General features: G+C 38.3%; 1 protein-coding gene across 2 annotated transcripts; it reads left to right on the forward strand.

The window, feature by feature from the left end:
• Positions 1–409: 409 nt before the first annotated feature.
• LOC140759078 (uncharacterized) lies at positions 410–6,874 on the forward strand. 2 transcript variants are annotated; one of them, XM_073095543.1, is made up of 7 exons: positions 410–1,599; positions 2,596–2,714; positions 3,771–4,259; positions 4,742–5,018; positions 5,123–5,251; positions 6,237–6,336; positions 6,565–6,874. In XM_073095543.1, the coding sequence occupies exons 1-7, from the start codon at positions 571–573 to the stop codon at positions 6,789–6,791; spliced, it is 2,370 nt and encodes a 789-aa protein (XP_072951644.1). In that variant the 5' UTR covers positions 410–570; the 3' UTR covers positions 6,792–6,874. The 2 variants fall into 2 exon arrangements, with proteins under 2 accessions (XP_072951644.1, XP_072951645.1); XM_073095544.1 differs by having other exon boundaries at positions 415–1,599; positions 5,123–5,276; positions 6,565–6,814.
• Positions 6,875–13,962: the final 7,088 nt, after the last annotated feature.

Here is a 13,962-nt window from a genome sequence, read left to right on the forward strand (position 1 = left end):
AGCAGATATAACAATCTCTTTGCCCACAATTTGGCCCAGTATGCTCTTCGCTCCAAGACTTCTAAAACTTGGTCAGGGGAGCAGCTAGAATCTTTCTTAACTCTTATAAAATCGGTCTACGGACATTCTTTCGAAAAAAAAAATCAACAGTTTTTTAACCACCCGATTTCATATTTAAGTTTTGAATAACTTTTGGGAGGGCTAGCTTGGTCTAAAAGTCGCCAATCTTTTCCATCCCTATAAATTAAGAAAACGCAGGCCCAAATCTCATTCAATCCTCTCTCTCTCTAGTGACCGACAAATTAAACGAATCAAACCGATTTATTGGTTGTCAAAGGCAGTGTCGGTAACAAATCCGTTCCCCTTTTCCCCTGTTACCAAATTTAACCCATCCCCAACGGTTACTTTTTACCATCATTGCCCCAAAACAGGCGTTTCCCTCCTTCCCCCTCCCATTTTAAGCCCGCTTAGAATAGTAATAAATTACCAAAATGTAGCCCCACCACCGGCCTCCTATACAAAAACACCCTACCCTCATCGTCCCATCCTCTTCCCCGCCGTACCTCCACAATGGCATCCTCGGTGGCAAGCATGCCTCGCGAGGACTGGCGGGACCCCCACCGCCTCTCCGTCTTCGGGTCCCACACCAGCAGCCTCAAGAAGATCCTCGTCCGGGAGAACCCGCACGTTCCCATCCCCTCGACTTCCTCCTCGACGTCAACCTCGTTGACCAGTTCGAAGGATGCCCCCAATGCTACCTTCTCGCGGAGCGCGTCCTCCTCCTCTTCCTCTTCTTGCATCCTCGACGACGCAAGCTCCCGCGGCAACGCGAAGAAGCCGCAGTCGCAGATCCTTGACCGCTGGGCCGCGCGCCAGGCGCGGGAGATGATCACCACCATCGAGCGGCAGGCTTACGAGGCCGAGCTCTCCGCGCTCACCACCTCTAGCCAGCCCGTCGCGGCGCGCGCCGCGTCCTTCCTCCGCGAGACGTCCCCCGCGCTCTCTGAGACGTCCACCGTAAGCGCAAACGCTTCTTGCAGTGGCAGCGGTGTCGATCTCCCGCCGAACGTTCGCGCCTCGTCGCTGATACAGATGTGGCGGGAGCTTGAGGCGGAGGCTGGGAGCACTCCCACGCATCATGCCTCCAGCGGCGGAGGCAATTCGGCAAACACTAATGCGGCGTCGCCGTCCTCTTCCCCCACGTTCGTCACCGAGGAGCATACGAGGAATTTTGAACTTTGCAATGAGGATTTCTGGGACTCCGATTCAACAACGGCGGCGTTCAGCGAGCCTGTGCATAATTCTTCATCAGGTGAGGGTGAGCATGGCCGTGTCGGCTGCATTGTCAAGATGCTCACATCGGCGAATAAGACCAAAAGCAATGAGAATGAGTGCTTGATAAGGGAGAATTTGCTATGCTCGGTTAATGAGGACAGTGTCAGTACAACGCGCTTGCCTGTGGTGAAGCATCAGAGGGTGCGGGGGCGGAGGAAAATCGAAGAGTTGGTTGCAAGAATGGAACAGGATAGGAAAAGGGAGCTGAAGGATTTGGTTGAGCGTCAGACAGTGTCGCGTTTCTCATACCGTGGCCGCCTTAAGGTGAGCTATGTCCAAATAGTTATCTTATTTATGTTCAATCTATGAATTTGATTAAATGATTAGGTCGCTTACAATCTAAATGAATTCCTCTCTGAGGTTATGGGCATTTGAATTTTTGTTTAATGTTGTGAAATGTGAATTTGACTTTGTCTCTAATTCTTTGTTAGGCTGATTTTATAACGTGATGTCTTTGTAATCTAGATTGGAGAGGAAGTGATGGATAGTTTTATGTATCTTTGTTGGTGTAACATTTGATCATGTAATAAAATGCTCCCAAATATTCAATAGCTGGATTTCTTATTCTGTTCTATTGCTATTATAGCCTTCTTTCTGTTCAAAAATAATGTCATGCATAGTCATCATAACCATGAGTTGGTCTTATGATCTATAGCTAAAACTACAATATTAAATTTAGCATGCAGATTCTTCTTGGATAGGATCTTATTTTAGAATATGCTGCCCATAATTTTTAATAACTATTCTTATCTATATTGGTTATCTCTTGCATATATACATCATTTGCTTACATTTATCGTGCTTCTGAGTTTATTTCTGATTAAAGAACACTCTATCAAGGCTTTTTGCCTCAAGTTTCTTTCTACATCATCTCTTGCAGTTGATGGAAACTTCTGTTTCTATGGAAATGCTGCTTTTGTAATGTTTTGACATCAAATTACAGTACTTAAAATGTGAAACAAAAGAACATATACATACAGTCCTTATGAAATATAGCCAATACCAGTGATACAAAACGTGATTTAAATTCATAGCAGATTGTTGTAGTTTTTCATCTAACTAAACTGATTTAAATTCTCATGATTGATCAGAGACCAATAAGAGTCGCTAGTAGGCGATATTAACTGGACAAGAAGATAGGCTTTTCATTTCAAAGCCTTTCAGTCAGAAACAATCTTGTGCACCAGATTCGTTCTCTACATGAATCTTAATTGCATATTAATGAAGCTTTTACTGATGATCTCTATGCATTTTCTGCAGTCAATGCTCAGACTCAGGTTCCTAAAACAAGAAGTGGCAGTTCAATATGAAGTAAGAAATCCATCAAAAACACTAAAGCAAGAGCAGTTGCAGAACGCAGCTACAATCTCGTTTTTAAGGTATTATTCTGCGTCATATACCATTGTATAATAACTCCTAGTTACCTATTCTTCTGTGGACAACAATTGTTCTCTTGGATTGTCCTTACTCATAAACTGAAACATTTGGAACATTTCTTGAGAAATTTTATTTTAATCTGGATATTCTATTTAGTAGAGTTAATTTGTCATCCTGATTATGTTCTTTATTGGAGCCCCCAAATAAAAGGAAATAAAAAATAAATAAAAAATAACTATATTTTTCTCATTGGTGTCATACTATGAAGCACATACACTTTAAATAGCATGTCGTGTTTGTGTCTGACACTTGTTGGACACTGACACTCATCGGACACTTCGTAGACATGTGTTGGACACTTATACAACATATTTGATATTTAAGAAATTATAGAATAAATTCGAATACTTCTTAGACATTTTTGGACACTCTTGAAATACTTTTTAGATATAAGATTTTTCATATGTTATAAAAGGTTTATAATAAAAATTATCTATTAGAGGAATTTCCTGCATATGCTATAGAAATATAATGCAACAATCACAAGTTAGTGCATCCAAGAAAATAAATATTAATGCATATTATTGTAAAATCATAGATTTTGCCTATGCCATTCACTATAGTTAAGTAATGGTAGTTACTTATTTGTTCTCATAATATTGAATTATATTGTCACATATTAGTATTATCATTTTTTGGCTTTGTGGTATCATATACATTTTATTTCTCTCGTGAATAATTTATGCATGCTTGTGTATCTATATTATATGTTTAGAATTTAAACATATCAATAATATATATAATGTTTTTATTTATTTATTTTGTCGTATCCCCATGTTCCTATCATATTTGTGTCCCGTATTCTTAGGTATCATAGTCCAGAGCAACATCAGTGAAGCAATTGGATATATAGTTTATTTTTTCCTGGTTCTTTGAAATAGTTTTCATCATTCATATAATAATGACGGAACAATATAAAATTTGTAATTGTCATATCAGGTGTGTTGATTATTTGGTTGAGCTATTCATAACCTTATTATCTATTTTATCAACAACAGGCAGAAATTCAACCTTGGAGTACAGCAGAGTGATAATGCTGTACCGGTTGAGGAAAGTTTAAGTAGTGTACATGAATCTGAAGGCTCAGGCTATCCCCAATCAACTGATCAGATAAGGACTGATAACGATCATCATGCAGAAATTGTTTCTTCAAGAGATCTGGCAGGCTCGCCCGAAATGACCTCTCCACATTCTAGAAGTGACGGGCAAGAAGGAAGCCACAGTCCTGATAGTTCTTGGGATGAAAGGAACTTATGGATGAGCAGCATTGATTGGCAGAGATCCGTGAATTCCATTTCTCCTGGTTGGCAAGGAGAAATTGTAACAGAGGAACTTGAATCCTATGAACAGGTTGGGAATAACGATCGTCCCTGGTTATGTGATTCTCCCAATTCTTGGAGAGGATTGGGCCTCAGTGGACAAACTCTGTATCATGATGTTTTTGATGACTTATCAAACAACATGGAAATCCGAGATCTTCTGGAGAGGTATACATAGTTCACTTTATACATTCACACTCAGAGATATATTTGTTTATGATAATTTTACTGATCTGCAAAGAGCTTTTAAAATCAGGTACCGTAAAGGGGGAAGCTTTTTTTTTATTTCAGTTTTGTTGTTAGTATGCTATTTAGTCAGAGGCAATTTTTTTTGTTGTTTTACTCAGATAATTTACTACATAACTCATTTAGTATGTATGGGCACATGCAGTTTCATTGGTGCTCATGTACTTGCCTAGTGTATAATTTGCAGGAACCAATTTACCTAAAGAATTAGCAGAAGTTTAAGCTACACATCTGTTCATGAAGGAAACTAAAGAGTCAAAAATCACCCTCCTGATACATAGTCAGCATCATAGTCTAGATAAATGTCGCTTTCTGTTTTAACCAAGAGCACCATTTTGATGGAATAGAGTGCCTTTTCGGCTCTGATTGTCTATACTAATTTACTCCTGCTGATTTTTTTGCAGAAGAAGGGTTTCTACCTCCCTTGCAAGTGACTTCCGTGACAAAATGAACCTATTGGTCCTGTCATTTCTACACAGACGAGGACAAGAACATTTTGGTGACAATTTTGCAGAAGACTATGAAACACAACCTTTACAGAGGCAAAATAATGAATTCCAGATTGTTGATCAAGATCCATGTGCATCATCTTCATTGGTACCATTTAGATACCAGAGAATCCAGCATCCTGACAGTTGGAGACATACTTCTATTCAACCACATGAATCCCAGAATTTTCTTGTATGTTTTATTTTATCATATTGCTAACAAATTGAATCACTATATTATATTTTATCTTAAAAGTTCTTATTTCTGACGTGCCAAACGATGTTCTAATGTTTTAGGACACAGAAATTATGCATGATTTAAGAAGTGATATGACAAGGATTCATCACGACATAACAGAACTACGAAAGTCATTAGAGAGTTGCATGGATTGGCAGGAAAAGCTGCAGTACTCTATTAAGCAAGAGGTTTGCGATGCTGTTCGAGAAGCAGGTCTTTAAGTTCTAATGTTTAACATATATTTATTGCTGAGTATTTAACATGATCGGTGTACAAATGCATTGCCAAACTAAAAATCTGTTTGTTTTATGAGTTTAATGTCAAATTTCTACTTTCTAAAGGATATTGCTGCAATGAGAGAAAAATATGTACTAGTAATGGTTCCATTAGTGAATTAACTACATAAGTTCAGGACACCAATTTCTTGTGGACTTTAGGTGATCTAATACTTTCCTAGGAACTATGGGTCAAGATAAACATTTACAATATTCCATAATGATGCCTACATCATGCTTCGTGAGACACAAGTTGTATGCAGAAGTAAATACTAGTTTGGTATGGTGTTTCATTCAAACAAGGAAAATATTATATGAAAAGATAGTATGCTGGATTTTGCTAGGAACTTGATATGGTGATCATTCAAGATCCAGATGCTGTTCTGGAGCGTGAGATTTGGAGACTTAAACAGAACTTGTACATTTAGTTAATCTTTTTTTTTTTTTTTTTTTGAGATAATTGTATCCTTAAAGTAATCTTATACTTCAGTACAAAAAAGTTAATGTCTGAAATCTATACTCAAGTAATTCTCAGTATCTGATGTTGCTGAAAGCAGCAAGCTAAGATAGCATATGTGATGTGTGGTGAAGTAATTGACATGATTAAAGATTGTTCATGCCGTATATGTTGTTAAAATTTCTTCTGATGAAATTCATTTTCTGAATAATCTTAGTTTGATAAGAATCAAAGAATAGCATTCAACTGTATTGTAATCATCAGACTGGACATGCAGAGTTGCAGTTTCTTTTAGAGATGTGGTGCAGTCTTTTCATAATAAGCGTCTTACACTGTTTGTTTCACACTGTAAAGAGATTGGTCGTCCTCTTTTTTAAGCATATGTTGCTGCATGTTTATTTTCTGTGAAACTGTGAAGTCCATCCTTGCTTCTTGTGACAGTTCGAATGGGAAATGCCTCAAGTTATTTCAATCTGGCAGCAGGAAAGAAAAACAGCTGTTGCATCTGCTATGGAATGCAAGTTGATTCGCTGCTCTACAGGTACAACTCATTATCACTAGTTTGTGTACGAATATTATATCTCTCATAAATTAGTAACTTATGTATGGCATTTCTTGGTTATAAATATGCATACTGTTGTAACTTATAAATGATATATCTATGCGTAAAGCTTAAATTCCATCACTTGTATGATTTACCTACATTAGTCGACATATGCTTGTTAAACCTCTTAGTGTTACTAATGAATTAGCATTGTGATCTCTTTAGGTGTGGACATATGTGTACTTGTTTTAAATGTGCCTATGAGTTGCAATGGAGCAGTGGAAAATGTCCTATCTGTCGATCTCCAATTGTTGATGTTGTTCGAGCATATCCTAATTCGTAATGTCCTCAAGAGATACGCCTGCTTTATTTTCAGATATTCAGGCTATAGACTGATATTTCCAGAACCTACTAACTTCTCTTACTCCAATCTGCATAACTATGCATGCTGATTGTTGTAAAAATTTGTATCTAATTACTATGCATATCAATAGAGATGTTTTGAATCTAAAGGCAAACATGTCCTTCTTTATGGGAATACCTTTTGTTATATTATGTGAACGACAACATAACAAACTCACTCTCCAACTCAAGAAGATTATAAACTTACTTTCCAACTCAAGAAGATACAAACTCACTTTCCAACTCAAAGAAGATAACAAACTCACTTTCCAACTCAAAAAGAATTTCGCCTCTTTTGGCCACTATCGCAATTGTAATATGTATTTATTAGCTCAAGGTGGGCTCTCCTGCAAGATCAATGCGCAAGTTTTGGGAACTTTGTCGGGAGCTGTGTTACTGCTAAGTGCTAACCCCATGTTGAAGAAATTCATTTAATTGATGCAACCTGGTGGGCCCCTCCAACATTTGCTCGTTTTGCACTACCGAGCTTGAATCCATAGAGCATCTTTCTTGAGATGCAAAAGATTTCTAGTTCAAGTTTTGCGATTGATAAAATTGCTAGTCTGTTTAATCTTTTCTTGCAACACTATTGATCTCAAATATGAGCTTATGAATTTTAATTTTGAAAAACTTCGTTTTACAAAGGTTACTGTTACATATATGATTAATAATATTCTATATGTAATATATGCATTTGAAAAGTAATTGACCTTTTTTATATAATTTAATTTATCAATTGGAGTCTTAATATTGATTTATAAAATTTCTTTATAAGTTTTAAGTTTAGAAAGTAATTCCAAATCATATTCATCATGTTTTAGATTTTCTATAAGATTAATACAATATATTTTTGAGAGTTATAATTGGTGATGACTCCTCTCCCTTTTTGAAACCCATGGGAATATGTTAGTGATGGGTTTTTATACCAAAGATCCGCTACGGAACAATTCCTTAAGATCTAAATTTATTGGAAAAACAGTTCGTGTAACTGTAGGAAAATATTTGTCAGATATTCTCCGGTAGTTATAAAATTATAAAACCAAGTGAATTAAATTCGTAACTTCTTGATCTACAACTTTCATATTTGCACCATTCACAGATTCGAACTACAACTAGGATAAAAACATGAAAGAATGTGGGTGATGGTGGTGGTGACGGGTGGAGTAGATGTTAGGGTTATGGATGTGTATGGAGATGAGGGTGGATGGTGGATGTGATTAAGGGATGTAGACGAAGGGAATGAAGTGGTCGATATCCCAAGGAAGAGGGGTGACTCGACAGACGAGGGAGATTAGAAGTTAGGAGAAATTTTGCCAACGGTAGAGGTGGAAGGATGGTGAAAAGGGAGGAGGGAAAGAGTTTAGAGAGAAGATAGGAGACAAGAAACTAATAATCTAATAGCATAATGAAGTTGGTTGCCATCCACATATTTATAGAGGCTAGCCAACAAGTCCTAAAATAATATGAAACCCTAATTCTAGAGGATTCCCGTCGATCGCATTCGAAGGCACTCAAAAAGCTCCATCTTTATATGTGCGAACGCAATATAGGTGTTCGAACGCAGGCGTTCGAACTCGCCCGACCACGTTCGAACGCACAATATGCATTATTTGTATTTGCGAACCTGATGCAGGCGTTCGCAAGGGCGTTCGAACGCGACCCTTCTTGCGCTCGAACGCAACCTATAGAAATTTTATTTTAATGAAAATAAATAACTAATGCAATAAAAAAATATCCTAACTAAGTGTATCAGTTAGAAAGATGTCTTCAAAATCTATGTTCAAAAGCTACATCCATATAAGTGGTTCGAGAGCCCTAGGCAACCCCGCATTTCTAGAAAGAGAGCAGCAACTATGTATTCAAGAATGCTAACCCCTCTTTTGCATTCATCTATAGGCAATTGGGCCTCCTTAAGAGTGATATGACAAAGGAGGAGAAGTGGGTTGGCCTCAAGTATTGAGGGAAACGATCAGACAAAAGGGATCTAAGAAAAGTTGAGAGAATTAAGGGAGAAAGAAAGTTAGAGGGTTTGAGAGAGATTGACCAAGATAGGGAGACTTTGGAGAGATAGGATTTAATCCAAAAATGTAATGATCTCAAAGAGGCTGTCTAGACACATATTTATAAGCTAGCCACATGTCCTAAGAACATTAAAGAGACCTAATATAAGGTAAACTGAACTCAAATACAAAGCAAACTCAGTGTTGGGTGTTTGAACGCCTTAAGCCCTGACTGATTGTGGGGCTAGGCTGTTTGAATGCCGAGTGGGGTGTTCGGATGCCTTAGGCCCTAACTGGCTGATATGCGTTATTGTATTATGTATATATTTTTTATGGGTTTATTTGTGTTATTTCTTTGATTCTTACTCGAGCCAAATGATGCAAAATTATCATGTTTGGTTCTTTCTGAGGATGGATCTTCATAAGAATTCACCTATCCTAATAACAAGGAAACATGATTTGAATAATCCTATATTAAATGTTAGGCTAGGGTGTTTGAACGTCAATCTAGGGGCGTTTGGATGCTAGTTTGGGGGTGTTCGAACACTTTAGGTCGATGACACTTATTTCTTGAAAATAAACTCCTAAAATATTCAAGTCGTAAGCAATTAAATTTCTAACTAAGGGATAAATCAAATTAGTCTGTATCAGCCTACCACACTTCCCCTACCTTACCCTCAAGATGTAAAATTGGGAAAACACTATCACAATATATAGGGCCCCCCATCTTTCTTTCGCCAAACCCTCCTCTTCGTAAACAATCTTCTTATTTATAATTAACCATCTCTATTTTCCGCATTGCCTCATTGGGCAGCTTGCTAAGCCACTCAACCAGAATTTTTGTCTCTAATCTAGGCCCATATTGACAATGTCTTCTAGCTAGCATACAAACCGGTTCCGTCATCTCAATCTCATTCTCAAGCTCAAGGAAGATTTACACCTATCTTTTCCTTGAGCAGGATACGTGGAACACCAGGTGCACTCAGGATCTCGAGTAGCTCCAATTTGGAGCCAATTGGACCAACCCTCTATATTACCAAATCACTTGACAATATGGTTGCACACTCACAAAAATCATGCCGCAGACTTTGAACTCGTGCTCAGGATGGTTTTGGTCAGACTTACTTCATACGGTTTTAAGCTATCTTCAAATATGCATGCAACTACCTAAGTGTCTCGTCTCGGTCCATCCAAGCGAAGTCCACCTCTATTTGATCTGACAAGGCTATTGGATCATAAGTATGCAATACCAGTGTCATCTATCCATACACCATCTCAAATAATAATAACTCTACCTATGGTAATAACTCCAATCATCGTTTTAGCTGCTCACCTACAAAATATCAGAGATACTGCTTGATGCCTCGATTGATTACCTCAATTTGGCCATTAGTTTATGGATGGTAGGCCGAATTGAGGTTTAATTGTGTCCATTAGTATGTAAAACTTCGTCCAAAAGTTGCTAGTGAAGTGATACGACTAGGATTGGACCCTAGTTGTATCGAGCGGAATCACTTTTGTTTTTAAAAAATAAAAGTTCTAGATGTCGCGTTCAAAAACAGAGAAGTTGCGTTCGAACGCCTACATACGTTTGCAAATATAAAGAATGCAATTTGCCCGTTCAAATGCGGGAAAGTCACGTTCAAACGCTTGATCCAACGCCTACATGTGTTTGCAAATACAAAGAATGTGTTTATCCCATTCAAACACACCCCAACCTTGTTCGAATGCACTCGGCGAGAATGCATTTTTTTAGGATTATTTCTAGTTTGTTTTGCTGGTTAGGTTAATATGTGAAAGGCAACCTTTATTGTCATTATTGAATGAAATAGAGTTCTTCCACCATTATTCTCCTCTCCTTCTCCCTGTTCCTTCCTTGGCTATGTCGCCTCAAACCCCACCAACTGACATACCACCTTAGACCCGGAAGGCCCTCTTTTCCCTCTTCTTCTACTCTCCTTACCGTCACATTAACCCCGTCTATTATCCGTAACCTTCCATCTCCATCAACCCTACCAGTGCCACCTCATTATTGCTGGTTTATCACCACCATATTTCACCTAAGAGTATGTGCCTCCACCCATAGATCTCAATTCCTTAGATCTTTCGATCTTTATACACTATTTTGATGATATCTCTAGGTCTAGCCATCTGATTCTAGTGAAATTATATTCCTTAAAAAGCTCCTTCACAGGGATACAACATAGCAAAATTTCATGTCAATCCAACGGTTAGATCCATAGGAATATATCTCAAAAACTCCATGCAAATTTCTACCAAAAACTATTTGTGAGTCAGATCAACCCTTTTAAGAGGAGATAGTATCATGAAGACTCGATCTCAATCTGAAACAATAGTTTGGAGCATGCCATGGAGCTTTGTGATGTCTCCGACAAAGATTTTAGCCACCATCTTGGCCGTAAAGGGGGTGTTCTAGCACTGAAAAATAGACATACTTGCTCAACTTATCAACCACTACAAATATACAAGAGTACCCATGTATTTGTGGTAAGCCATCTACAAAATTCATACAAATATCCTCCCAAATGAGATTTGGTATTGTTAGGGGCTGAACAAGACTAGTGAAGGTGGAGGATTTCACCTTTTGACAAATTTGACGTGCTCGAACAAAGGTCTTCACCTCCTTTTGCATTCTAGCCCAAGTGCAGCTCTAGGCTAGCCTTTTATAGGTTTTCAACATGCCTTCATGAAGAGCTTCCAGAGTGTTGTGGAAGTGCTATATTAACCAACTCCTCCAACAGTAATCAATCATGGTTCTCCAACTCTGAATGATTTTCTTGGTCAACTAACACCCACTACAAAAGCCCATTTACCTTTGTATCAAGAGTTCTGGCCCTCCTTAGCTACTCAAGGGAAGGAAAAGAATGACCTAAAAAGCTACAAGAGCAGTGGTATCAAGTTGGCGTGATAATGCATCCGCCACTTGGTTCTCTATTCATTTCTTGTATTGGATCCCATAGTCATAATCCAATAGCTTGGTGACCCACCTTGGTTGTGCCAGTGGTATATTCTCAGTCCCATGAAGTAAGGAAGGCTCCTTTGATCGGATTGGATAATGAACAGTGGTATAATCTCGGTCCCATGAAGTAAGAAATGCTCCTTTGATCGGATTGGATAATAAACCTACTAATCAAATAGGGTCTCCACTTTGTCACCACATGAATTATGGTGAGCATTTCCCTTTCGTGTCAATAACTATTGGGACTTTGCAGACAAGGCCTTGATTAGAAAGGCTATGGGCCATCCTCCTTGTATAAGTATAGCTCCTATGCCAAATGCATCTCATTTCACAACAAATTCTTTTGTGAAGTCCGAAAGAGCTAGAATGGGTGTCGTCATCACTATCTTTAACTCTTCAAACACTACCATTGTCTTGTCTGTCCATCTAAAATAATCCTTCTTCAATAGGGCTGTGAGTGGGGCAGCGATCTTCCCATATTTGACATGCAAGATAGCCCTTGCAAGGAAGGGCTCGATAGTGATCGTACTCCATTGAACTACACTTCTCAGTTTCCTCGTTTAAATTTCATCCACATGCTCCAGAAGTCAAAGGTGATAGACCCTAGGCTTTGTAGACATATAGTACGTAGCACCACATCTGCTCCCCTTAGTGTTAATGGATATGAATCCACGGTAATATTGTAACAACCCAAACCCAAAAAAAAAAATCTATTTACATGGCACGACGTGGCCAGCCACAGTGTGGTCGGCCTTGTGCCATGCAGTGGCAGGAGGGGAGCGTGCCACGCACCCCCTCGCGTCGCCGTAGCCAACCGGCTGCGGCTAGCTGGCCACGAAGGGCCCCAGCGCCGCCGCAACGACTGCCAAGACCCCCCACCGCCTTCCCTCTCTCTCTTTAAATCTCTCTCTCTATCTCCCTTTCGGTCACTCTCTCACTCTACTCTCTCTTGCACTCCTTCCTCTCCTCGTTGCCGACGTCGGCCCGCCGCCACCTTCCCGAAGCCGTCACCGCTGGTGAGAAGCTCTTCCTCTCTCTCTCTCTTTCTATCTCTCTCTCTCTCTCTCTCTCTCTCTCTCTCTTGGCAGAGCTCGAGCTCATCGGAGTCGAGCCGCCGGCGAGAGGCAGGCAGCTGGCTGGCCAGTAGCGGTCGGTGCCCTCCCCACCGGCCCGGGTTCACAACCTCCTCCCTCACCTCCTCTCTTTCTTCTCTTCCTCTTCTCCTCCTCCTCTTCTTCTTCTTCTTCTTTCTTTATTTATTTCTTTCTTTCTTTCTCAGCTCCTTCTCTTTCTTTCTGCACAGGTAGACAGTGCTAGGCCTAGCCCAGCACTGATGGCAGATTTAATTCATTTATTAATTAATTATTTTATTTATGTTATTTATTTAGGTATTTTTCTTCTTAATTAATGCAAATACATTATTTAGACATTAACTATTTTAATAATATTAGATTTTCTTCAATATAATTATTATTAATTATAATTTGTATAACTAATGATTAATTAGGTATAAATATAGGTAATACTTATATTTATTTATTTATATCTCTATTAGATTAATATATAGATTTGTGAATTATAATTATCAAATTTATATACTAATATTTTTATGAGATACATTTTAAATAATTCTAATAATTTATTATACATTATTATTTTGTAACAAATAAAATAATCGGCTTATGTATTTATTTATTATTTTATAAAGTAATGACTACATAGTCCCTAATTAATCAAGATATAATTTAATTATAATTAGGTTTTATCTATTTTTTATTTTTATTCATAATTAAAAATCTAGCCAGTTATAAAGATAAGTAGAAATTCTAAAACCTTCTAAATCATCATATATCACATGAATGGATTTTAATTAGATGAATGACTACATGCTGCATAAATATTTTTAGACCCCGAACCCCTTATTTGAGACCCCGTGGACCTTGCTAGCGTTGAGTATCACTCGGTTAACTGATGGACGTGAGAGATGCGTGGTTTGTGTCTTTTGATCAGATAGTGAGTAGTCTTATCCCCTAGACGCCTTTCTCAAATTATGATATATTATATATTATGTATATAACTTTATATCGAGATGATTTCAGTCAAGCATATTTTATCATGTATTTGATTAGGCTGATCTGGAATATGAGTACATTGGTGATATATAGAGATGATTGGAGACGACCATACTGTTATGGTTTTATGACGGGATGATCTCTATGATGAGTATGCACGTAATAGACT

The sequence above is a fragment of the Typha angustifolia genome, chromosome 4 (genome assembly GCF_048772165.1).
Source record: "Typha angustifolia cultivar Huaian chromosome 4, ASM4877216v1, whole genome shotgun sequence".
Taxonomy (NCBI): domain Eukaryota; kingdom Viridiplantae; phylum Streptophyta; class Magnoliopsida; order Poales; family Typhaceae; genus Typha; species Typha angustifolia.